This window comes from Phyllostomus hastatus, unplaced genomic scaffold (assembly GCF_019186645.2).
Source record: "Phyllostomus hastatus isolate PE091 unplaced genomic scaffold, TTU_PhHast_1.1 phas_contig_150, whole genome shotgun sequence".
In the NCBI taxonomy this organism is placed as follows: domain Eukaryota; kingdom Metazoa; phylum Chordata; class Mammalia; order Chiroptera; family Phyllostomidae; genus Phyllostomus; species Phyllostomus hastatus.
Window position 1 is genome coordinate 38,298,195 of NW_025333611.1, and position 25,993 is coordinate 38,324,187.

At 49.6% G+C, this 25,993-nt stretch overlaps 1 protein-coding gene across 1 annotated transcript in view; it reads left to right on the top strand.

The window, feature by feature from the left end:
- LOC123813048 (importin subunit alpha-8-like) overlaps positions 1 to 25,993 on the top strand; it is a 58,779-nt gene that overhangs the window by 13,422 nt on the left and 19,364 nt on the right. Inside the window, exons 2-3 of the mRNA XM_045830081.1 lie at positions 22,499 to 22,586; positions 24,462 to 24,590. Coding sequence (XP_045686037.1) covers positions 22,499 to 22,586; positions 24,462 to 24,590 — 217 coding nt within the window. The remainder of the gene's footprint in view (positions 1 to 22,498; positions 22,587 to 24,461; positions 24,591 to 25,993) is intronic.

Below are 25,993 nucleotides of genomic sequence, written 5' to 3' on the forward strand. Positions count from 1 at the left end.
TATGTAAAAGGGCACAGGGTTTGCACACAGCCAACGTGTACCCTCCTGTGTACTTTCAGTCACCTCTGGAGCACTCACAACACCACATATGAGGGAAATGCCATGTAAATAGTTGTTACACTGTGTTGTTTAGGGGAAATGGCAGGAAAAAGCCTGTACGTGTCCAGCATAGAAGCACAGATGCAGCCATACATAGTACATGTCAGCAACAATGTAACTTTTTTCCCGATATTTTTGGTCCACAGTTGACTGACTTTGTGAACGTGGAACCTGTGGATACAGGGGACTGACAGCAGGTCTGTCTCAGTATGCTCCGAGGTCCCTGAACCCGAATCATTGACAATCCACATTTATTTGTACATATTGTGTGAGCCACAAAGACTTCACTTGCAAGAAACAGAATGCCTGATGAGTTATTTCCATTTGCACATGACCAGAAGTCCAGAAAAGGGTGCTGGCTGCAGGAGGGGCAGTGGCTCAACAATGGCATAGTTCAAGGTCAGTGCCTAATTCTCTGGGCCTTGCTCCCATGATCCTGGGGTCAGCGCTGTGGCTCCAGGCACTGCACGGCTGTACTCAGGGTCTAGGGGCCAGGGCAGTGCAAGGGAGAGACAGTGCTCTGTTTCCCTTGCCATGGTTGAAGAAAGAAATATCTTTCCTAGAACCAACCCCCTAGCAAACTTCTCCTAGCATGTCATTGGCCGGGACGGGGCCACATGCCCACCTCTCAACTTACAAGGAGGAGTTTCGGTACTAAGGAAGGAGGAGGGTATGGCTTCTTGTGGACAGAGGGCTATAAACTAGCCTTTCCTCTTTTAGCCACATTTGGCCTTCCCTCTTGGCTTTGCTTAGTGAGGGCAGCAGACACAACTGCTCCAGCTTTCACTCCATTACTCGACTTACGATCTTGGAACATGTCTCAACACATAATCATCTGACTGAAGCAGACAGGGATCGAACCTGGAATGTGGGTATGTGCCCTGACCAGGAATCGAACTCACAATCTTCTGGTGCACAGGACGATGCCCTAGGCCACTCAGCTATCCATCCAGGGCTCTTCTTAAATGTTTAAGACAGACCCTTCTAGAACAGCTTGCTAGACTCCTGAATCCCCAACATCCCAGGCTAAAGCTTCTTCTGCAGCCCTTACATCCCAGTAAAAATGGGCGTCCTGTGGCCTCAGGCTTGTCACTTGCCTGGCAGGCAGCCCCTAGAGTGTTATTAGAAGTGGTGTTGAACTGAGGTTTATTAAATATCCCCAGATTCATCTCTTACTGAGTTTATGTTGGACTAGGAATATATGAGGTTCAATTTTCCATACATTTTTGCCTATTATTTTGCAGGCTGTCTCTCTCTTTGCCAGTCTCATGGTGTGTCTAGTGATATTTCTCTGTGGTTTTACCTTTCACTGATTAAATATGAGGTTAACACTGTCCATATTTTAATTAGACATTTAGGTTTTATCATAACTTAATTTTAACTATTTGCCATTTGTATTTATGTTTTACTTATTGATTTGGAGTGTTCTCTAATTTTTTTTTTCAAAACTAAACTTATTTTAAAATACAAGCATCCCAAAGTCATTGCCTGATATATTATTTAACAAATAAACTTAAAAATCAAGGAAGTGAGGTAAGCTTCATGGCAGAGTGAGAAGTCTCCTTTGTTTCCTCCTTCAAATGTACAAGTCAGACAACTATAACTCAACAGAGGATCCCCTGCCCACCACACAAACACGACTGAAAGATCCACCCGTGGAACATTTGAAGGTGGGCAGATTGGAGGGGTAAGGGAAGCCAGGCGGAGGGAAGGACAGAGACAGTTGCCACAGATGCAGCTCCGCTGCCTGAGAATCCTGCCGGCTCGGGAGCAGCGGAGAAACCAGGCTACAGGACTCACTCTGCAGCCCGAAGCACGAGACGGGCAGGAACAGTGGTCCCCCCAGAGGAGGTACCTACCTCTCTCCCTCCCCATCGTGGCAGCTCCCAGTAGACAGGGCTGGGAAGCACTGCTGACAGCCTGGGGCCTTTACTAGAATAGGGGTGAGCCCCAGGATGGGAAAGCTGCTCCACAGCCCCCCTACCCATGACAGAGCCAGGTAGAGAAAACTGAATGCCTTAAGCACTACACAGTACAGTGGGGCTGTGAAATTGTCATGTTGTCCCATCCACCCCTTGCCATCTGCTCCACACCCTGGCAGGGCCTGGTGGAGACACCTGCAAGAGCACAGTGGGGCCAGTGACCCCGAGAGAAAAGGAGGCAGAGCTGGGAGCTGGGACCACAGTTCCTCACCGCAGTGCAGCGCCAGTAACTGTAAGCGAGGTGAGGGGGTCTCAAAGAGGGCGATCTCCGTCCTGTGGATGTGGATACACAGTACTTCCCTAAACCAAAGCCCCACTGCTCCCCTGGGGCCTGAGGCACAAAAAAGTAAGAGAAAATGAAAACTTGTGTTATACCACCATCTGCTGGAAAACAAGAGAAGTACCCTGTCTACCAATCTGAACTATGGATAGCAAAACAGCATCTCAGCAAGAAATGAACTCCCTACTTCAGATACGCAGGCAGACAGACCATCCGTCAAATACCATGAACAGCTGAGGTGACACAGGAGCACAGAAGGAAAGTGAGAAGTCTGCAGAAACAAATCTCAAAGTCACAGAAGACGGTGACAGCATGACAGAGCTGCAGCCTGCAGTCATGAAGCAGCTCTGGGAGATACAAGAGGACTCGGGAAGGCAGTCCAATGGGCTCAGGGAGAAAATTAGTGAACGAAAGGAGTACTCTACCAAAGAGATTGACACCTTATAAACGAATCAAACAGAAACTCTGGAGCTGAAGACCTTGATGAATGAGACAAGGCGCTCCTTAGAGAGTGCTGGAATCGGGGCAGACCAGATGGAAGACGGGCTGAGCAAGCTCGTGCCAGACACCTAGAAATGATGCAAGAGGGGGAAGAGAGGGGACTGAAAGTTTAGAGAAAGTGAAGGAACTCGATGAGAACAATCCGATTGCATTAGAAAGAGCAACCTGAGGATGATGGGTGTGCCAGGAGGAGAAGAGAGGAAGGGGACAGAGACCCTATTCAAACAATCGGTGAGAACTTTCCAAACCTATGGAAAGAACTGGACTCTCCAATTCAAGAAACTAACAGAATACCTCATTACCTCAGTGCAAAAAGATCTCCAAGACGCATTATATTAAAATTGTTAAAAGTTAGTGGCAAAGAATTCTTGGGGAAGCCAGGGAGGAAAGACCATAACATACAAAGGAAACCCCATTACATTATCATCAGAAACCTGACAAGTCAGGATAGAGTGGGATGAAATATTCAAAATATTCAAAGAGAGAAAGCACCACACACAAAAAGTAACTCTAACTGGATTGCAGACTTGAATATAAGACCTGAAACAATAAAATAAAAGAAGAAAACACAGACACCAAACTTTTGGACCTTGATCTCAAAAGGCTTTTTGTGAAGTTGCCTCCAAAGGCAAGGGAAATAAAAGAAAAAAAATAAATGAATGGAACTACATCAGACTAAAAAGCTCCTGCACAGCAAAAGAAATCATCGATAAAACAAGTTGCCACCAACTCAATGGGAGGAGATATTTAAAAACAACGCCTCAGGCAAGGAACTGAAATATATATCCGACAATATCCCACAATATAGCAGACAATATCCAAAATATATAAAGAAGTCATACAATTAATAACAACAAAAACAATTTGATAAAAAAGAAATGGACAGCCCTGGCTGGTGTAGCTCAGTGGATGGAGTGCCAGCCTGTAAATCTAAAGGTCAATGGTTCAATTCCCAGTCAAGGCACACAGCTGGGTTGCAGGCCAGGTTGCCAGTAGGGGTGCACAAGAAGAGGCAACCACACATTGATGTTTCTCTTCTTCTCTTTCTTCTTCCCTTCCCCTCTCTCTAAAAATAAGTAAATAAAATCTTTAAAAAAAGAAAAAGAAATGGACAGAGGATCTGACTGGACAGTTTCCCAAGGAAGACATACAAGTGAACAACAGATATATGAAGAGATGCTCGATATCCTTAGTTATAAGGAAAATGCAAATAAAAACCACCGTGAGATACCACCTCACACCTGTGAGAATGGCTTTCATCAACAAGACAAGACATAGCGTGTTGGCGAGGATGGGGAGAAAAAGGAACCCTCGCACACTGCTGGTCGGAGTGTAAATTTGTGCAGCTTCTGTGGAGAACAGTATGGAGGTTCCTCAAAAATGAAGAACAGATACTATATGACCCAGCAATTCCCCTTCTGGGTATCTACCCCTTGAAATGTGAAAACACTCATTCATGAATATGTATGTACCCCTAGGCTTATTGCAGCATTATTCACAATAGCCAAGACATGGAAACAATGTAAGTGTCCTTCAGTGGATGACTGGATAAAGAAGTGGTACATATATACAGTGGAATACTACCCAGCCATAAAAAAGATGAAATATTGTTGTTTCTGGCACCATGGATGGGTCTCAAGAGCATTATGAAGCAAGTCAGATGGAAAAGGATAAGAGCCATATGATTTTAGTCCTATTTGGGATGTAAAACAAAAAGCAACAAATGCACAAACAAAACCAACCAACCCACAGATAAACAGCAGAATGCCAGATTCTTAGGTTTACGGGTTGGGGGAGAATGAAGAGGGGAAAGGGGGTCAGAAACCGGAGGACAGGAGGACACCAGACTGCAGGTGGGGAGCACACAATGGAGTAGACAGACGTCGTATCACAAAGTTGTGCACCTGAAACTCTCAGCGTTGTTAGCCAATATTACCCCCAAGGACTGTAATAAAACTGTGAATGTGTACAGTTAAAACAGCGAGTGTACGTGATGCGGTGAGCCCTGTTCTTCTTTACTGACACATCAGACCACAGGGTCGAGCAGTCCGACAACCACCGCAGATGCAGAGCCACGGGGAGAACTGACCGTCCTCCCACTCTTGACAACAGCAGTCATGTGACAGGCAGCTCTGGCTGACGCCCACGTTGGCACAGTCCCAGGTGCTGCTCGCAGGGCTGTGATCTGTGGCCTGTGTTAGAAGCGGGAGGAAATGGCGCGGTTCCGTGGAAGGCAGGGTAATCCGTGATGGGACCGGCCGGCTTCCCACTGATGATTCCCAGCCCCGGGAACCACCGGCACGCATCCCTCCTGAGTCCCGGCAGTGAGGAGCGCTGCGTCCCCGGCCTGGGTTTCTGTTGCAGGCTCCCAGCAGGGTCCATGCAGCGTCCAGCAGACCTGGGAGGCCCTCAGCTCTGCCACAAGTCTTGGTGGGCAGCTCAGTGGACTGACTCCTTGTGCCACCCCCACGCTCTTTCTGGATGGCACAATTGCGCAACATAAATACTTTCTTTTTCTGGCCAGTTGTTGTTCCTGACACTCACTTGCATTACCTTTTTGCTGTCTCATTTTCCTTGTTCTGTTTAACGTAAGCAGAATCACCAGGGAGATGAGACCAAAATCCACATGAAAAGAAAATTCAGGTATCAGCCGAGTCAGACTGCAATGTGTGAGACTTGTCACAACCAAACAACGGCTCTGTCTGGGTGCTGGGTCCCTTTTTCATTGTTCTGATGCGGGAGAAAGGCCAGAAATGCTCCTGTGTTTACTCTGTGATGGCTGCCTGTGCTTTTCTCAATGGTGGTTTTGCTGTGAACCGCAAGCTAAGGTGTCGTAAGTGCTGTCCTGGCCTGGTGGCCTGGGGCACAGACCCTAAGGACCCCAGAGGACCGTGCAGGCCTCGGATCCCAGGTTGCACCCCTCTTGGTGGCCACTAGCCTCCTGCTCAGTTGTGACCCCAACTCCCTGCCCCCCTAAATCCAAATCACTCCTATCCCCACTGACAACAGCTCTTTCCAGGCTTTTTTGATTATCAAAATAATTTCAAACCACAAAACAGAACCCCCCCCCCCCCCTCAGCTCAGTGAGTGCAAAAGCAGAAAGGGTCCTCAGGGACATGATGCATTGCAGAGAGTGGGAAAGGCAGGCTGGGACTGAAGTCACTGTGACTCCAGCGCTCCCTTCATCCCCTGGTGGAAGCGGCTGGTTTAGGTCCAAGTTCGAATCCCAGCTTCTCCTGCCTCCCTGTGGAATGGAGCAGGAGTGCTGGCAGATGTCTCCTTGTCTGTAGGCCCAGGTCCCTTGGAAGAGTGAATGAGACACCTACTCTTTGGCCTGGGACAGGCAGGTGCTCAGCAAACAAGCCCTTCTCCTGCTCACCTCTCATCATCTGCTCTGCTGCCCTGGGAGGGCTCCTCCACAGCACCCACACCCCATCCTGTTTCCCATCTCGGACAGTGTCCCACCTGTGACCGTACCGAAAGAGACTGGGTGTCCAGCAGAGGCTGGCTGGTCCCTTTTACACCTGCCCAGCAGGTCTGAGCCAGCAAAAGCTGCAGCAATGGAAGAACCCCTCAGGGCTCCAGGGGCTCAGCTGGCCTCACCCTCCAGGCCTGATTGGACACTCCAGTCTGTCTGGGGGTGAAGGGGTTGGTCAGCAAATGTCTAATATTAGAATATTGGCCTTCCTCCATGGCCCTCACTCCCGGGATGCAGAAGTCAAACAGCTGGCTAATGGGTTTTCCCATTAAAGCTGTGACTGCTCTTATGTAGGAGGCTCCCTGTTGAGGACGCCCCGGGCTGACTCATGCAAAGCCTTTGGCTTGGATGAGCCTGCATAGCTGTTTGGTTGATGACTTGGTCCCTTTGACACACTCAAATCCAAAGGCCGGTGTGAGCTTGACCTTCACACATCTGATCATGGCCATGGGCCCCTGCCAGCCTGCAATGACAAGCAGAGGCCATGTAGCATCATGGTGCAGAGCTCACTTGAGCTGTAGATCCTACCTCTAGTTCCTCCATGGCTTGCCGTGCATTTCAAGACATTGAGCAAGTCCCGGCCCTCTCTGGGCTTGCCCTCCCCATCTGTAAAATGGGGTGGATAGCCTCTAACAGTCCTTTCTGCCCTTCTCAAGCTCGGCGATGGCCTCTGGGTCAGGAGAGAACAATTTCCCGGGGAGCTCTCTTCCTGGCGTCCACCATCACCCCTGTCCTCACCCCTCAGGCCCTCAATTCACATTTTTGAGAAAAATATGAACATAACATAAAATTAACTATTCTGAGTGAGTCACTGAAGGGTATTTCGTACATTCATGAGGTTGTGCAACTACTGTCTCTGTCTAGTTTCAAAACACCGTCATCGGCCCAAAAGGAAAGCTCTTGCCCATTACCCGGCTTCTGCTCTGGCCCAGGCAACCACCCGCCTACTTTCTGTCTCTGTGGTTTGACCTCTTCTAGGCATTTCACAGGAATGGACAATATGCGACTTTTTGTGACTGACTTCTTTCATTTAGCGTGATGTTTTCAAGGTTCATCCATGTTGTGGGCAATGCAGCACTTCATTCCTTTCGATGGCTGCGTAACATTCCATCGGGTGTATATATGGCACAGCTCCTTTGTCCACTCATTTGTTGATGGCATTTGGGTTGTTCCTGCCTTTCAGCTACTGTGACTTGTGCTGCCAAGAACACAGGTGTGTATGTATTTGTTCAAGCACCGTTTTTGATTCTTTTGAATATGTACCTAGGAAGGGAATGGCTGGATCCTTGCTAAGTCTATGTTTAGTTTTTTAAAGGAACCACCAAAGTGTTTCCCTCAGCAGCCAAATCCTTTTCCCTTTTCCCCAACAGCCCACAAGGGTTCCAATCTCTCCATTTCCTCACCAACACTCGTTTTCATTTTTTAAAAAAATATTTTATTTATTTATTTTTAGAGAGGGAAGGGAGGGGGGGAGAGAGAGAGAGAGAGAGAGAGAGAGAGAGAGAGAGAGAGACATCGATGTGCGGTTGCTGGGGGTTATGGCTTGCAACCCAGGAATGTACCCTGGCTGGGAATCGAACCTGGGACACTTTGGTTCCCAGCCCGCTCTCAATCCACTGAGCTATGCCAGCCAGGGTCGTTTTCATTTTTTTTATGAAGGTCGTCCTACTGAGTATGAAGTGGTAGCTCATCGTGGTTTGGTACTGGTAGAAAAAAGTGAAAATGCATGGCTCCCATGTCCATTCGCTCATTTCGACCCTGCCAACACCTGGGGCAGGTGGGTGCAGCTGAGGAGTAATGGCCTGCTTTTATTGTTTTTAATTTTATTGAATTTATTGGGGTGACACTGCTTAAATAAATGGTAGGTCTCAGGTGTACAATTCTATAATATGTTGTCTGTGTATTGTAGTGTGCGTTCACCACCCAAAGTCAAGTCTCCTTCCACCACCACTTATGCCCCCTCCAACCTCTCCCACCTCTCCCCCTGGTAGTCACCATACTGTTGCCTGTGTCTATGAGAGCTTCTTGTTTGTTTAACCCTTCACCTTATTCTCCCAGCCCCCCCAACACCCTCACCTCTAGCAACTATCAGCCTGTTTTCTGTCTCTGTGAGTCCATTTCTATCTTGCTCGTTTGCTTAGTTTCTTCATTAGATTCTACAGGTAAGTGAAATCATATGATACTTGTCTTTCTCTGGCTTATTTCACTTAACATAATATTCTCCAGGTCCATCCACGTTGTCCCAGAGGGTAAGATTTCCTTCTTTTTTCTAGCTGAACAGTGTTCCACTATGTAAATGCAACACAGCTCTTTTTGTCTACTCATCTACTGATGGGCACTTGGGCTGCTTCCAGATACCAGCCATTACACATAACGCTGCAATGAACGTAGGGGTGCATATATTCTTTTGAATCAGGGTTTCAGGATTCTTCAGATATATTCCCAGAAGTGGAATTGCTGGGTCATAAGGCAATTCCATTTTTAATTTTTTGAGGAAAACTCCATACTGTTTTCCAAAGTGGCTGTACCAGTCGGCATTCCCACCAACAGTACACGAGGTTTCCCTTCTCTCCACATCCTTGCCAACACTTGTGGTGTGTTGATTTATCGATGATAGCCATTCTCATAGGTGTGCAGTGATAGCTTATTGTGGTTTTAATGTGCATTTCTTTGATAACTAGTGACGTTGAGCATCTTTTCATATATCTGTTGGCCATCTGTATGTCCTCTTTGGAAAAGAGTCTATTCAGGTCCTTTGCCCATTTCTTAATTGGACTGTTGGGGAGGGTGTTAAGCTTTATAAGTTCTTTATGAAATTTAGATATTAATCCTTTAATGCATGTATCATGGGCAAATATGTTCTCGCATTCAGTGAGTTGTCTTTTAATTTTGTTGATTATTTACTTTGCTGTGCAAAACCTTTTTAGTTTGATGTAGTCCCATTTGTTTATGTTTTCTTTTGTATCCCTTACCTGATGAGACATAGAAAAAAATATTGCTATGAAAAGTGCTTGAAATTTTCCTGCCTATGTTTTCTTCTAGGATTTTTATGCTTTTGAATCTTATGTTTAAGCCTTTAATCCATTTTCAGTTTATTCTTGTGTGTGGTGTAAGAATAGACTGATTACACCTAATGAAATTGAAGCAGTAATAAAAAACCTCCCAGTGAACAAAAACCCTGGACTGGGTGGCTTCGTAGGTGAATTTTACCAAACATTCTGAGAAGAACTAACACCTCTCCTTCTCAAACTATTCCAAAAAATTCAAGACAAGAGAAGACACCCAAGCTCCTTTTACAAGGGTAGCATTATCCCAATTCCAAAACCAGATAAGGATACTACAAAGAAAGAAAATTATAGGACAATAACCCTGATGAACATAGCTGCTAAAATCCTCAGCAAAATATTAGCAAACCAGATCCAGCAACACATTAAAAAGATTATACACCATGACCAAGTGGGATTTATTCCGGCGATGCAAGGTTGGTGTAATATTCACAAATCAATAAATGTGATATGCCTCATAAACAGAATCGAGGATAAAATCACATGATTATTTTGGTAAATGCAGAAAAAGCATTTGATAAAATTCAGTACCTATTTATGATAAAAACTCTCAGCAAAGTGAGAAGAGAGGGAACATACTCCAACACAATAAAAGCCATACATAACTAACCCACTGCCAGCTTCATACTCACTGGGCAAAAAATATGAGCATTTCCACTAAGACCAAGACCAAGACAGGGATGTTGGCTTTCACCTCTCTCGTTCGACACAGTACTGGAAGTCCTGGCCACCGCAATCAGACAAGAAGAAGAAATAAAGGGCATCCCAATCGGAAAGGAAGAAGGAAAACAGTCATTATTTGCACATGGTATGATATTGTACATAGAAAACCCTATGGACTCCAGCAAAAATGACCAGAACTGATCAATGAACTCAGTACAGTTACAGGACACAAGATAAAAATCCAGAAATCAGTTGCATTTTTATAAGGCAATAACAAACTATCAGAAAAGGAAACTAGAAAATCTCATTTACAATTGCATGAAAAATCAAGTAAAATAAACTCCCAAGGAGTTTTATAAATTTAACCAAGAATGTAAAAGACCTGTACTCAAAAAATTACAAGACACTGAAGGAAGAAAGTGAAGAAGATATAAGTAAGTGGAAGCTCATACTAGTTCATGGATAGAAAGATGAATATCATTAGAATACCTATATTTCCCAGAAATGTATAGATTCAAGGCAATTTCTATCAAGATACTTCTGTCATATTTCACAGAACTAGAACAAATACCACAAAGGACCCTGAATAGCCACAGCAACCTTAAGAAAGAAGAACAAAGTTGAAGGAATCATGCTACTTGATATCAAACTGTACTACAAGGCCATAGTAACCAAAACAACATGGAACTGGCATAAAAACAAACACGTAGAGCCATGGAACAGAATAGAGAGCCCAGAAATAAACCCATGCTTTTATGGTCAATTTTATTCAACGAAGAAGGCAAGAACATATAATACAATGAAGATAGTCTAGGCAATAAACGGTGTTGGGAAAATTGGACAGATATGTGCAAAAAAAAAAAAATGACCTGCTTTTACCAGGTTGAAAAACAGAGGCTCAGAGGAGTGAAGCGATTTGCCCAGAGATACACCCAAACCAGTGTCCGAGACATGGCTTTGTTTTTCTTTCCAGCACTTATCACCACTGAACTCTAATCTACCAGAGGATTTCTGGGCTCTTTCCCCCACAGAAAGTAAGCAGGGTGAGGGCAGGGGTTTGTCTTGGTCTCTCTGCTGGGAGGCCGGAGATTGTGTTGGTCAAGAACTCAGACTGTGAATCTAGATTCTCTGGGTTTGCCCCTCACTAGCTCTGTGACCTCTCCATGCTTCAGTTTTCTTGCCTGTCAAACGGGGAAAATCGTGGTCCTTAGCAAGGAGACTTGCTTTGAGAATTAAATGACTTCATGTATGTAAACAGCCCGGCATCTACAGATGATCGATCAGTGCTTGTTGAATGAACAAAAGCCAGGTCCATGTGGCGGGAACAAAGACTGTGAGCACAGCACTCTGTTCGGGTGGGAGTTGAGGTGGGAGCTGTTCTTGACATCCACACACAGCAACGCCGGGCCCTGCCCCCACCAGCCAGCGTAGGGAACAGGCCTGCTAGGCCTGCTAGCCCGTACGTGTCAATCACTCCCCGCCCTGGCCCCTCTTCCTTCCTTTCTGAGTTCCTTGAGCTCTGGGCCAAGTTCTTTGCTAGATCCTAGCAAAGACATGCAGTTGGCTGAACAATATCTCTGCCTTCAAAGAGTCTGTAGCATCACCTCCTGGCCTCTGGTAGAGGAACACCGTGCTGAGCACTGTGATGGGGAGGACAGAGGAGCTACAGGGGACCAAGGTGGAGGAAGGTACTACGAGCAATCCTGTGCCCTCCTCTCCTTCTGCCAGCCTGAAGTCCCCTACACCCTGTGCCCTCGGAGGGCCCCAGTGCCAGGATCAGGGCCAGAAGCAGAACCTCAGCTGGAACCGAGTTCTCAGCCAAGGTACATCGCAGGACCTCAAGTCCCTGTCCAAACCCAGGGCCAGGAAGCCAAAGCTGTGGCCAGGCCCTGGGCCGGGACCAGCTATCCCTGGGACAGGTGCCCTTTCTACAAAGCAAAGTCCCAGCGGTGGTCAGTCCACAGGGCGGGCCTCCCCCAGCCTGCAAGAACGCTGCTACTGGCCATTCCAGAGTCACGTGCCCCCACTTTACAGGGCACCCATAGGGGCAGGGCCTGTGCTGGGTCCTACCACTTATGAGGCTGGTCAGGATGGTGGGTGGATGTGGGTGGGATGTGGTCTTCCCTCCTTGTTTAAAATGAAAAATACGACCTTGTCCAATTGGATACTGAGTGTTAGGTTTCTAGAACATTCTTAGAACACAGAAATCTCCCAAGTGGAAAGAGTTCCATTTTGAGTCTCAGTTCTGACCTTGGACAAGTCACTTAACCACATGAGCCTCCATTTCTTCACCATAAAATGGGAATCAATAATGACAACAACTAACCTCACAGAATTGGTGGGATGATCAAGTGGGAATAGGACTTGGAAATGCTTTCTAAATTGTTTAATCATCATGAAAGAATGATGGTGAGCATCTTTCCACATGCTTATTAGCCACTCAAGTATCCCCTTTGGGGAAGTGTCTGTTCCTTGTTTGCCCGTTTTTTTTTTTTTTTAATCATCAAATAGTTTGTTTTCTTATTGAATTTTGAGAGCTCTTTATATATTTAGGGACAAGGCTATTGTGGGATGTGGGATATGTGCTTTGTCAGTACTTTTTCCTGGTCTGTGGTTTCTCTTTAAGGTGCTTTGAAGTGGTAATATGTTGCCTACAGGTTAAGGGTCTCTCTGGATGACTCAGAACAGAAACCCCAAGAAGTCCCCTTCCATCTGCAGTGTGTTTATCCTAGCCGGCTTCCCTGGGAAACACTGGGCTTCTCTCAGTGAGGTCAAGGGTTGGAGCCCTGAGTTCCCATGGCTGGGCTTGGGGCAGGGTGGGGGAAGCGAGAGAACAGAATCGGAGCATATTCCTCATGCTTCCCTGTTCCTCGGCCGGTTTCTGCAGGTGCCTGCTGGGTCTTGTCCTCGGCAGCCTGAGCCCCGGTGCCCCCTGGGAGCACATCATTGCCCCCTCTCACTGTCGAGCTCCACACTCCATAAGGTCTGGAAGGATAGGTTGTTGTTAGGCTGTGGGGACAGGGACAGGCTGAACCCAGCCCTCTGGGATATGCAGGCTCTGGAACCCTCTGCCCTGGAGAAGAGCAGCCGAGACCAGCCTGAGGCTTCTGGCCCTCACCAGGCACTGCCCGCCCCAGGCTCCTCCTCAACTCTCTGGGGGACTTCTCTAGAAGCCCCAAAGCCCATCCTCCTCCTCCCCCCCTTCTCAGTTCCTCCCTCCCCTCTCTCCCTCCTTCCTTCAGGCTGCTCTGAGCTGGTTTCCAGCAGAAGGGGACATTCTGCAGGAAACCACTATTGGAGTGGTCAAATTGTGAGAGGAAAAGTAGGAAACAACCTAAATGTCCACTCATAGATGTTTAGTTAATAAAGTGAATCTAAAGTTAAATAAAGGTACAATGTTTTTTTTTTTTTTTCCACTGACAATGTAAATTCATGTTTGTGGGCACAGAGCAAGGACCACAGCACATTGGGTCTTTTTTCAAAAAGGTTACAGAGCCCTGGCAGGTGTGGCTGAGTTGGTGGGAGTGCGGTCCTGGGCACCGAAAGGGCATGGGTTTGACCCCGAACTGGTATATTCGGGAGGCAGCCGATGGATGTTTCCCTCTTGCATTGGTGTCTCTCTCTCTCTCCCCCCCACTTCATCTCTCTCTAAAAGCTCCGAAAAAAGTCCTCGGATAAGGTTAAAAAATAAAAATATAAATAAATCAATAAAGGTTTCAGAACAGCTTGAGCCTGTGTTGTGAACAGATGCACGGAGAGCTCACCAGGAAGGGTGCTTGGTCAGCTGAGCACATCCATTCAAGCACATCCATTCGTCTGGGCGGTGGGATTCCGGGTGATTTGTTGTTCAGCTTGCTTTAAACTTACCAGTGTTGCCTGAAGTTTTTTCAATGAGAAGAGCTGTTCTAAGGATGTGAACTTACATTTTAGGAAGGAAAAGCAAATATACATCAGAGGCTTTCTTCCCAGCTCACTCCCCGCCCCAGGGCGGTGGAAGGTCCCTCCTGGCATATTCCAGAAACTGCATTTCCAGCTGTGGTTTGGCACCTTGCGGGAAGGAGGACCAGCTCCCTCCCTCCCAGGACAGGTGTGAGATGCACCCTGGCAAATCGAGCAAAGTTCCCAGTGTGCTTCTTGGAGACCAAACACAGACATGGAGTCTCAGCCCAGAATGGTCCCCTTGTCCCTGAGACCCCTGGAGTTCTGCAGGGACAGCCTGAGTGGCCACTGCTGGCAACTTCCTCACAGGCTCTGGAAAGGAACACAAGCACCAGGACAGGCTCCTCTGAGCAGAAGGCTCTGGAACTGCGGCAGAGAGCAGCTGGGACCTGGACAAGGAGTCCTCCGCGCTCAGCCCAGCTTGAAAAAGTCTCTGATTCCAAGCCAACTGGAGATTTTCTAGTGAATTATGCATTCGATGGCATCCCAGAAATATGGTGGCCAAGGCTGCTGAAGACAGATCTCTCCATCTGCATTGCTTTCTTTTTCCTTCTGCATTTGAGATTATAGCTCAATCTCATTTTATTTGACACTAAAGTGTCCCTTTCACGTTCTCAAAAATTTCAGCTTTTCATCTCCCCCTCCACCCAACCCCGGCATCATCCCCTTCATCGAGAAGTATTTATCATTTTTCTAAAGAGAGAGTCTCTTCACCTTCTGTGAATCTTACAAGGTCAAGTAAAGCCCAGTGTCTGAAAAGCTCAGGAGGATTCAAGCTCCAGCTCCTCTGGGCAGTCTCTAATTCATCCATCCATCCATCCGTCATTCATCATCCACCCACCCACCAGATCGTCCATTCATCTGTCCATTCATTCTTGCATCTGTCCATTCAGCATATGTTAGGGCACTCCCTCTGGGGTGAGGGACTGGGCTGCGGCAAACCTTGGCCTTAGTCTCCTCCTAATCTCCTGCCCTCTGTGAAGACAGCGTGTCCCCATGGAGCCATCGCAGGGACTGGCAGCATCAGGCTGGACACACAGGGCTGTCCTTGAAGACCCACCTTACTCTTTAAGCTGGGGTTATCAAGGACAACTGTGGGGTTGTCCTTGATAACCCCACCTATCTCACCAGGCTGCTGCGCAAGTGAGGTGACCATTGTGGACGCAAAGGCCCTGTGTGACTGGCAGAGCCCAGGCACTCTCGCAATGCAGTTGTGAGTTCTGAGTTCCTTGGCTGCAGGGAGCCTGCCTGGTTTGCCCCGCACTTTGAGGAGGCCAGCGCAGCAGGTGCCCAGTAGCTGCCCCCGGGGGGAGCCTTGTCCACAGCCCAGGTCCTGAGGCACCTGGTGTGAGGAAACGGCCACACACGACCCTGGACTCTGGGAGCGATTTCCGCTTCTGCTACTCAGAGGCTCCAAATAGAAGAAAAACAGACTATCATTTTAGGAAATAATGACGATATGCAAGATTTCAGGTTCTGATTTTACTGGAGACCCTCTGCAGCCTATGGTTTCCTTTGCTGTCTTTCCGTCTGTGCTTTCCTTTCCCTGATATCCCCCTCCCTCCGTGTCCCCTGGTTCTGGGCTGGAGAGCAGCTACCAAGAGTCTAAAATCAGCTCCGTGAGGGTCAGCATCTGGGAAGGTAAAGTCCCTCCAGACCCTGGGGACTTTCTGACACATGTGAGCACAGACACACACAGAGAGGCAAACACAGAGAGACAGGTATGCATACGTAGATGCACGTGTGCTCAAGTGCATGCGCACCCTCCCCCCCCCCCCACACAAGCTCCCAGCACAGAGGTGGAGCGCGATTCCCAGCGGCCTTCAGCAGGGACCAATGGATCCCCAAAGACCAATCTCCAGCACAAAACCTTCTCTGGACCCCCTGAGGTATTGTGCCAGCAACTCTCCAATTTCGGGGTTCCTTTTTAAAAACCTCTTTTATATATAGAATGTATAGGCATATATAAATTAGTAGTGATGTCCCAAGTTGGGGGGACAGTGAACGCAGTCAGCTGGGGTATGGACAATAAGGGGATGTTGCTCTCCACAGCAACAGCGATGGTGAATGCTCCTCCCTGCCAGGGGACTGCCCCCACGCCACGGGGAGGGTCTGGGGAGTGCTGCGGGGGAGACTGTAAAAAGCAGGGAGGGCAGGGCAATCCTTCACAATAGCCCTGGATCCTGTCATCCAGAACCCCCTCTTTGGACACTACCACTCACTGGACACTTCGGTTTAAAGCCATGGCATCAGTTTCCGTTGTATTTTGTCACTTACCACCACCTCCACTGGTCACTGAGTCCTGCCCAACTCCAAACTGACTGGCCTTTGCTGCATCCCCACCTCAAGGTCCTTCAGGCATGTCCTCCTTCAGAGGGTCCACCCCTGAACTCCACGGTTCACCCTCTCAGAGCCCCCGCTTCTCTGCACCCCTCACCTCCCGGAACCAGAGCGGCCTGGGGTCAGACCCTCCTCTCTCCACGCGGACCCCCAGCTGCCTTCTCGTGGCTCCTCCTCTCACCTCCCCAAGGCTCGCCCAAACATTCCAAACTGACGAGCTCAGGGTGACTGCTGATTTTGTGAGATGTGGTCAGGGTCCCTTGGTTTTAGTTTTTAGAGTCTTGTTTGTTAGAGATTTGCCCTCAATATGGGAGAGATGATCTGATGTCTGAGATTGCCTTTAAAACACTGCAGCAAAAACTAATAAATAGAAGATAAAGAAGTCAGGGGGAGAAGAAAGAAGGTGGTGATGGGTGGAACCAAGTCACAGGCACTTGAAGCTTCTTTTGCACTGTTCTCTCTGCTTTTATGGATTTGGAACTTTCCATAAGGTAAAAGTAAACAGGACCCAAAGGCAGCACCACCCTGCTGAGGCCTCGGCGCCCTCTGCTGCTCCAGGACAAAGTGCAAAGCCTCTGGGAGTGGGGGACCAGGTGGGTGCAGCTCACCAACATCTCAGAGTTCCTGGCTTGTGCTAATAAGAGGCAAACAGACTTGCAGTCAGTTGATCATTGGCTTAAACCCCCTACAGACAGGGCCACACCTTGCCACCTGGATCAGGGTGGGCAGCTCCTGTCCCAGCCCTGACCCCGTCACTCCTCCTACAGTTCTGGATGGCCTCTGTTTCCTGGGAACGGTGGCCATTGCCTTGCCTCAGAGCCTTTTCCTAGGCTGTTCCCTCTGCCTGCATTGTCTTTCTCACAGTTTTTCCCCTGCCAACTCCTGCTTTTCCTGAGGACTTGGCTTCAGCAATGCCTCCTCCAGGAAGCCCTCCCTGACCTCCCCAGCCCTATATTGTCCCAGTAGCTGCTCTGCTTCTGCTGTGCTGGGAGAGCCCATCTCTGTTCCTGATGGGAGGGCAAGGACCATGTCACCTTGCTCACGATTGTGTGCCTGGGCCTGGCACACAGTGGAGACTCTAAATATTCACCCGATAAATACAGGATAGTTTGTTCCTATTTCCACTTCACCACAAAGCAAACCCACCACCCTGTCTTCTTGCCACGGGAACAAACGTTTGTTAACCGCTCGACATCAGCTTTAAGCCCACGGCTGGGACTTTAGGAAGTGGGTTCTCAATCTGGCCATCCCCGAAGCTGAGCAGCCAGAATGCAACCCTTCCTGGAGGCAGACGCCCCTGCCCCTCACCTTTAATAGTTCACTTGAGGGTGTCAAAAGGCTGCAGCTGCAGAGCCTGCAGGCCCCAGCTCTGAGGCTCCTGTCTGCACCTCACAGCAGTGAGCATCACCTGGAGACCTCCCCTGCCCCCCCACCCAGCCCCCACCAAGACCAGCTCATCTCTGGGCTAAGGCCCTGGCACACAGCATGTTCAGAGCTACTCACTTCATTCCAATGTGCATCCAGAGTAAGAACCATTAGCTTAAGTCAGAAACCAACCTCGTGGGGCCGGGACAAATGCTCCCAGAACCTGCCTCCTGCTGAGGGCAGACAGCAGCTATACCTCTCTGCCAGGTGAGTAGCCGGCGTCTGTGTGTGTGAGGGTCCCGAGGTCCCTGGGGTGGCTGTGTGCTCCCCAAGCCCTCTTTCTAGGGCTTGACTAGACACCTTGCTCTTGTTTGGGTAATGCACATGAAGCTGTTTGGGGACCCCAGCGAGGTGTTGCGGTCCTGTTCCTCCCAGAGCCTGTGGCTCCCAGGTGGCCACGGTGGGGTGACTCCTTGTTGGACTCGGCCTCGGTTTACAGAAGCTGTTTTTGGGGTCCTCTGCTTGCTTCCAGGATGGGTGAGAACGATGTGGCAGATGGCGGGTGCCCGTTTGCTGTGCAGAGCCCAGCGGGGAGCTCTCAGGGTGCGTAGAGTCTCGTGTGACCGCACGGCAGCCTGTGTGGCCTTTGTTCGTGTTACCCCCCACCCCGACTGTCCCTCTGGACATTCGCACCTGGGGGAGCTTTCCACCCAGTCTGACCCTCCCACAAAGCCTCCCCAAGCCTGGGAGGTGGGGTCACTGGGAAGAGGGCCTGGTTGCCTGCCTCCTCCTTTGCTGTGACAGCGGCCTCCCCTCCTGGTCAGCGTGAGCCCCGGAGGGAGGCCCGGCCGTGTGCCTCCCTGCATCAAACTCGTTGTCTGCACTTGTCTTACCCATGTTGGCGAAGCCCTGTGGGGAGTCAGAGTATGCTGAGATGGGGCCGGCTTCCTGGGGCCCCGCAACCCCTGACGGCACCCCACCCCCCAGCCCCGAGGTGTCTGCGTGCAGACCTGTGGCCTCGGAGCCATGGTCAGCTCAGGCCTTCCTGGGAAATAAGCCTCATTCCCACATGCAGCTTTAGCTTCAAACAAATCCTATTTTGTTTGAGAATGTCTGTTAGTGACATAGATCTCAACGTACTGACATTAAAGATGTCCACTGTACAGGTGAGGAGGAGAAACATGTCCCCAAATCGTGTAGGTAGTCCCCTCCGTGCATGTGCAGAGCGCTGGGGCATGCAGATGGTGGTGCAGGATTCAAAGGTTAACTTGGAGGACAAGTGGGGTCATTGGGAGTTCATGCTCAGCACATTTCTAAAGGCTATATTAATTGAAAATAGAAAAATACTGCGTTAGAGAAGCCAACTCTTGGATGTTGAAATAGATCTTAATTTAATGCAGTTCTGAGTTCATGAAAGATGCTCGCAGTCAAAGCTTGGCTACCTCGAGAAAAGTGTAGAAAAAAAAACCCCAAAATGTCCTGTAATGTCCCAACCAGAAAAAGTGACGGGACCATGAGCAAGACTTGGCCACCCTTGGCTTGGATTTGCCTCCTGACACCCAGGGCAGGGCTCTGTGTGGGGAGCAGCAGAGCCAGCCTGAGGTCGGGGTGGGGTGGGGTGCAGACACAGCCCTGCAGTTTGGTGGCCTTTGCAATAACCAGCTTGGCTTTCTTGGGAGCTTAAATCCAGAGGCTGCTGGTAAAGGATGACGGGGTTGCTAGCTGTCCCCGCTGCTGCCAATAGCAGTGTGAGGGAAGGAAACCGCTTTGAGCTGTGAGTAGAGAGGCCTGTGAGAGCCAGAAGGGTTCTTTTTGCAGCTGGCTTTGCAGACTGTCTCCAGATGAAGTGGTTTGGCCAAATCTGTGTTTTTTTAAACTGCTCCCTCAAAATGCCTCGGAGAGGGGAGCACCCTCTTTCTGCTCGTGCTGCCTCATGCTCAGCATCTGATTTGAAGGAGAGCAGCCGCCTTCTGAACGCGACTCCACTGCCGAGGCTCCTTGTGGCCATACCCGCTGGACTGTGGCAGAAGGATGCATGGTTCCGATGGCAAAGGTCCTAGAGGAAGGCATTTCTCTCCTTGTACCAAACTCCTTTCTGTTGCATGTTCGGTCTCAGGAACTGAGCTGGCAGGTCACTGACAGCAGACGAGACAGTAACGAGGGGACCCCCACGGCTCCTGTTGCCTAAAACATGTGCTTTCCTGTTTTCCAGCGTCTCACCCCATGTTGAGTGTCATGGTGGTGACTTGGTGTTTTCCTGACCAGACTTCTTTTTCAGAGTGTTTGCTGCAAAGCTTAGTGACCCAAGCCTCACATAGGGGTCAGGTGCATGGAGGCTGGAGGCCGGGCTCTGGCGTGTAGCAGCTGTGGGGGCTCTGGGTTTCTGTGGGAAATGACGTCTGAGATGGTTTTCCCACCTGCACAATGCGACCGTCTCTACCTTATTGCTAATGTTGTTTAATTTACTCCTCGGCGCCTAGCACTCCGGCACGTAACCAACGTGTTCCGGCCATTGCTCTCTGAAATAGTCCCCTAATACTAGGCTACTCCAGACTGATAAAATGCCACGTGTCTTCTCTCTTAGAGATGTAGGATATGGCTTCTCATCAAACCCAAATCTCAGACTGCCCCTGATAACCCTCTTGAAACTGGTGATTACAGCAACTGGAAAACTCTTTTGAGATAGTGTTTTCAAGGAGGTCAGAATTCATAACAATGATTTACCTTTTGGTCCTAAAGAGCAACTCTTTTCTTCTTTCTGGGGCAGCACTGAGATTACCTAAAAGTGTAGAGGAAAGGAGAGGACATGGTGAGTTACTCTCTGGCCTGAGCTTACAGGGCTGAGATGGTCCTGCAACACAGGCCCCCTCTTCCTGAAGTGCTGGCTTCTGACGTGTTGCTGCAGGCAAAGCTGCCTCCAGCTCCAACTGTGAATTGAAATCATCTAAAGCCTGAGATAGTTTTAAGCCAATTGGTGTGAGGTACTTCTCTTGATAAATATACAGTTGCTGAGGGCCCCTGTATTCTGCAAGGCAGGTGGGGATGGGGCAGGGGGCCAACACGGCCTCATCAGGTCAGCAGAGAGGTTGAGGGCTTCCTTGCTGTTCCTTTGAAAGGTTCTCACCCTCCACTTCCCCAGACCCAGCTGTGGGAGTGGGGCGGGCTTGTGGGAGGGATGGGTCAGCTCCAGGAAGTCATTTGCATGTTTCATTTGAGACTTTGCAGACCAGCTGTAGGCTGTTCTTGCTCAAGCTCCTAAGGGGACTTTAAAACTGACCTTGTCACCCCAACACCCCAACAAAGCACATGCTGTGGCTGGTGGTGCTTTGGTCTTAGGACTTGCCCCTGGCCTAGCAGCCAGCTGTTCCTAGGAGGGCCTGTGACACTATGTTCTGTTGTTCTGTCTCCAGCTCCTTTTGTCCTCCTAGTCTCTTGCTGGTCCTTGGTTCTGTCGGGCGCTAATGTGAATGTCACCAAGACTCAGTTCTTGGCCTGTTCTCATACAGAGTTCATCCCTTTTCTTAAGACATCAGTCCTGGCTCTCTACTCACTTATGGAATTCTCCAAGTTGTCTACACTCTCCCTTCCAAACTGGTACGTCTAAGTTCGTCTCGCCCCCCAAGCTTACTCTCAACTGTTGTCCACTCAAGAACAGAGTCAGCAGACTCTGGTCCTCTCCATCCAACTTTCTGTCTGCTGCAGTATAGCTTTGCCCGTTCCGCATACTTGGAAACACTGCACACCTTTAAGAAAGCTCCTCCCTGTGTCCTTGTAGAAAGTTCAAACTTGGTCTGATTTTAATAACGTCCTCACATTGAGGGACAATTCCCTTTGTGACCTTCTCGCCCACCACTGTCATCCAACAAATACTTGAGAACATGCTTGCTATCCGCCGTGCATTGCCACGGGCCTGAGGATCGTGCCTGAGACACACACAGTCCTGTTGTGGTTGGGAGCAGGGGAGGAACAGGCACAAGAAACAAAGAAACACTGGGCTATGGTAAAAAGCGGTGGAGAAAATGAAACGGATGGAGTGGGAAGAACTCAGATTCTTGGGTGGGAGAAAGCTGTTGGAGAGGGAGTGGGCTGGGGCCAGCTCACACAGGGCGTCATGGAGAGTTTGAGTTTGCTGCTAAGATCAATGGACAGGCAGGAGAGGGTTCTTAAGTGGGAGAAATCACATGATCAGATTCTTGTCTTTAAAAGATCATGTGGCTTCTGTGTAGAGAACAGACTCAAATAAGGCAGTGGCAGAAGCAGGGAGAACAGCTGGGAGGAGACTGCCACAGCGTGGCTGAAAGATGGCGGTGGGCTGGTTCAGGCAGAGACAGTCACTAAAGAATTAAAAGGCATGGGTCACGCTTGAGACTGTCCTGACCCAAAGGACCAGGTGGATGGGGGGTGGGGGAGAGGGCCCCCTCCTCCCGCAGGCCGGTTGGACTCCTCACCACCCTGCACCTCCGCTCTGTAGAGAGCTCCTTGGACGCAGCCACGTGGAAGGGGTCCATGCTTTCTTTTCGGCCCTCCCTAGCCATGGGAGGCCCTGTTCAAGCCCAACCGGCTCTAAAAGGTTTCCTTCCATCTGCAGCCGGGGACTGGTCCCCTCGGAGCCCCCACAGTGCTGCTCACCTGCCGAGCCGGCGTGGTGATACTCCAGGAAGCCAACCCCCTAAGCCTGCTCTCCGTTCCACTGGGAGCCCCTTAAGGGCTTTGAGCCTGGGTGGGTTTAACACAGTAACCCACACACCGGGCACTGAAAATCTCTTCATAACTGTCCTACCTACAGGTGGTTTACTTCGTCCATCAGTATGTCAACTTTGGAAGTTCCCGAAGAGAGGCTGAGAAAATTTAAATACCGGGGCAAAGACGCGTCTGTGAGTATGAGGCAACTGCCCTGTCCCATCAAAGATGAGTGCAGTGAAAAGCACATGGTCGAAGCACCTCAAAAATAGAGTGGCCCTGGCTTGGTGGCTCAGGTGCCTGGAGCATCTTCCCATATACCAGAAGGTTGCAGGTTCGATTCCCAGTCAGGACCCATACCCAGGTTGCAGGTCCAGCTGGGGCGTGTGTGGGAGGCAATCAAATGATGTTTCCCACATCAATCTTTCTCTCTCTCTCCCCTCCTCTCTCTCAAATCAATAAATGAAAAGAAAAAAAAGAGAGTATCCTCAGGCGAATGTTTAAAAAATCTAATGGAGAGTTAGGAAAAAAGGTGGGTGACAAAGCAAATACAGCAAAATGTCCACTGTGGAGAGGTGTGTGGTGTTCACTGAATAATCTGTTCAACTTCTCCGTCTATTTGACATTTGCATCGGAAAACGTTGAGAGTGAGGGGACAAAAGCTCAGGGACTCGAGGAGTCAGGCAGCTGTGGACTGAAGTCAAGGTCTCCATGTGACCTCGGAACTGGCCACTTCGGAGCTCCAGTGTCTCTGCTTGAAGAACAGGCTGACGCCTCCTTCACGGGGACAGGAGAGTAGACTGCACGCCTGGCACGGAGACGCTTAACTGCAGCCCCTGATGTCAGGGAGGCTCACCAAGGAGCTAGCGGCCGACCGGACGCCTTGTAGAGGTAGGACTTGGAACTGAAGAGTCCAGACTCCTCTTTTGCCTGCTGGGCTGAGCCCAAGAGCCTGGGTCAGGGAGCCTGAGCTGTGTGTGGATTCGAACCCTCACCCCCCCTCTCTGGGTTCAGTTTGGGGCTGGAGCTCTGAGTCCTACATCCGTGTACTTTGACTGTGATGTCATATACCTTGGGATTCTGAAAGGCAGCTGAGGAGGGGAGAAGCCCCCTGGGCAGGGCACCGTCCAGAGCCACCTCACTCTCACACCCCGTCCAATAGGCATGGCTGTCTGGCTTCCACGCAGATTAAAGGAAACCAAACAAAGGAATTGAACCCTCTAGGTGGGGAGCAGCGGGAAGGGCCAGGGGATGAGAAAGGAGAATGGAGGGGGCGGGGCCACTCAGTGACGGGCCAACAGTGCAGCTGGCTCGGTGGGCCCCGGGAGTGCTCCTGCCTTGCCAGGTATCACCAAAGTGACCCTATTTCCCAGCAAGAACTACTGGGTCGTTGAAGGAGCCAGAAGTATCTAATACACATAAGCTTTCTTAAATTAATCATGAACTGAAGTCTTCAGCCTAAAACTTCTCTGTCCACACAGGTGAGGTCATTTCTTCAGGATTCTCCATCCTCTAAAGCCTGAGTGTTGCTCGGTATGAGAAAAGGCTTGTTTTTATTTTAAATTTTAATCTCCCTCAGTCTGGTGTCCAAGTAAAATCTCTTGAGACTGGACTAAGATCTGAATGACCCGGAGAGGGACGCAATCCCAGTGGACATGGTTGGGGACCCCTGGGCCCGGGAGGTCCGTCGGCAGCCGCGCCCGGATCCCTGAAGTTGGAAGGCCCAGCCCTGCTCTTCGGAAACTGATGGGCACCAGTGAAGATGCGCTCAGGGCCACAGGACACTCTGCTCACATGTCTCTGCAGCTGAGGGTCCTGGCCTGTCGGGGATGTGCCTGATCCTCCTTGACTTTGGGAGGAGGGCTGGCTATTCTTGTAGATGTGGGGCAGTAGCAGAAGGCAGAGGAGGGAGAGGGAGCTGGGGTTATTTGCGGCTGTGCGATCTTAATTCTTCCAGCCTGTGGAACCTGGAAAGCGAAGCCAGGGGCTGCTAGCGTGCTTGAAAGGCTGATGTGCCCACAGCCCGACTTCCCAGCCCTTATGTTCCAGCTATTTCTTTCCCTCACCAGGTGCAGCGACGGCAGCAGAGAGCAGTCAGCCTGCAGCTCCGGGAGGCCAAGAAAGATGAGCAGGTCTTTGAGAGGAGAAACATCACTAGTCTCTCCACTGACCCAGCTTCTCGAGAAGAGACCATCCGGGTACGTTGGGGTTGTGTGTTTCTGCAGCAGTCGTGTATCAAATATGGGCTTAGGAACTCTCCCTGGCTTGAAATGTTTGATCCAGAACCTGCAAGCTCTGATGGGGGCCTTGAAAGAAAGGGGTGGAGAGATCATAGTCAGAGCCACACTGGTGTTGTCAGAAAGCCATGGGCCATCACCTCTGCAGTCATGAGTCTGGGATGTTGCTTCTCCTATGGGGAAAAGTGCGGCTTCTGATCGAGAAGACCCTACTTGCCTCAGCCAGAAGCAGGGGATGAGGATCATGAAGGGTCTCTCTCAGCAGAGGCGCCTCGCTGCTCATCGTGGAAGGTCTTGCCTCGGCCTTGAGTGCAGCCTGCCCCAGCCTTCCTCTGTCCACCCCAACCTCACTGATACAAACCCTGGGTTGACTTCCAGGCTCCTGCTGGTTTTTGTGATCCTTTCCGGAATGGCCTGACTTGGAGGTTCCCCTTCTTCCACCTCCAGTGGCATTATATCTGCTGGCCGTTGCGTCTATGTGCCTTTTGCGATCTCAGAGGGCAGAGATGGCTCCAGTCTGGGCTGGTGGACTTGATCATGGGTGTTCGGGCATCAAATAGAGTGGCTGCGACCATTCCCTGAACTGTCTCGGGACTCAGAACCATATCTCTACGTACCTTCCTGTACCCAGAATAGTCCCCCAAATCCCCCCATCCAAGAAAGACGAAACAATGGAAGAGTTATTTTCCTTTTTGTCCTGTATTACCATGACTTAAAAAATACTGAAATATAATTCATGTACTTTGGAATTCACCTTCTTAATGTCTGTAATCACTGTTTTTTGGTATATTCACCAGGTGGCACCGCCATCCCCACTAGCTCATTTCAGAACACACTCACCACCTCCAATGGAGACGCCATACGCAGTAAGCAGTCGCTCCTTGGTCCTCCTTCCCTCCCCCCAAGCTTCTGCTGAGCATGCGTCCACTTTCTGCCTCTGCATTGACCTATTTGAGTATTTCATATATATGGAACCATACAATACACACCCTTTGGTGACTGGCTTCTTTCACTCAGCAGCATGTTTTCAAGGTTCAGCCACGTGGTAGCCAGTGTCAGCCCTTCATTTCTTTCAGGGCTGAATATGTCCTTGTGTGGAGAGACCACTTTTGGTTTGTCCACTTATCAGCTGGTAGACATTTGCATGGTTTCCAGATCTTCGTGGTTATGAACGGCACTGCTTCAAACATTTGCGTACTAGTTGTTAGGAGACCGCGTTTTCAAGTCTCCTGGGTACATGCCTACAGGAGGCATTGCTGGGTCATATGGTAACTCTGTTCTACCCTTTGAGGAACTGCCTGTGGTGAGCTGAATAATTGCCCCTATCTTCCAAAGATCTCCATCTCCTAATCTCCAGAACCTAT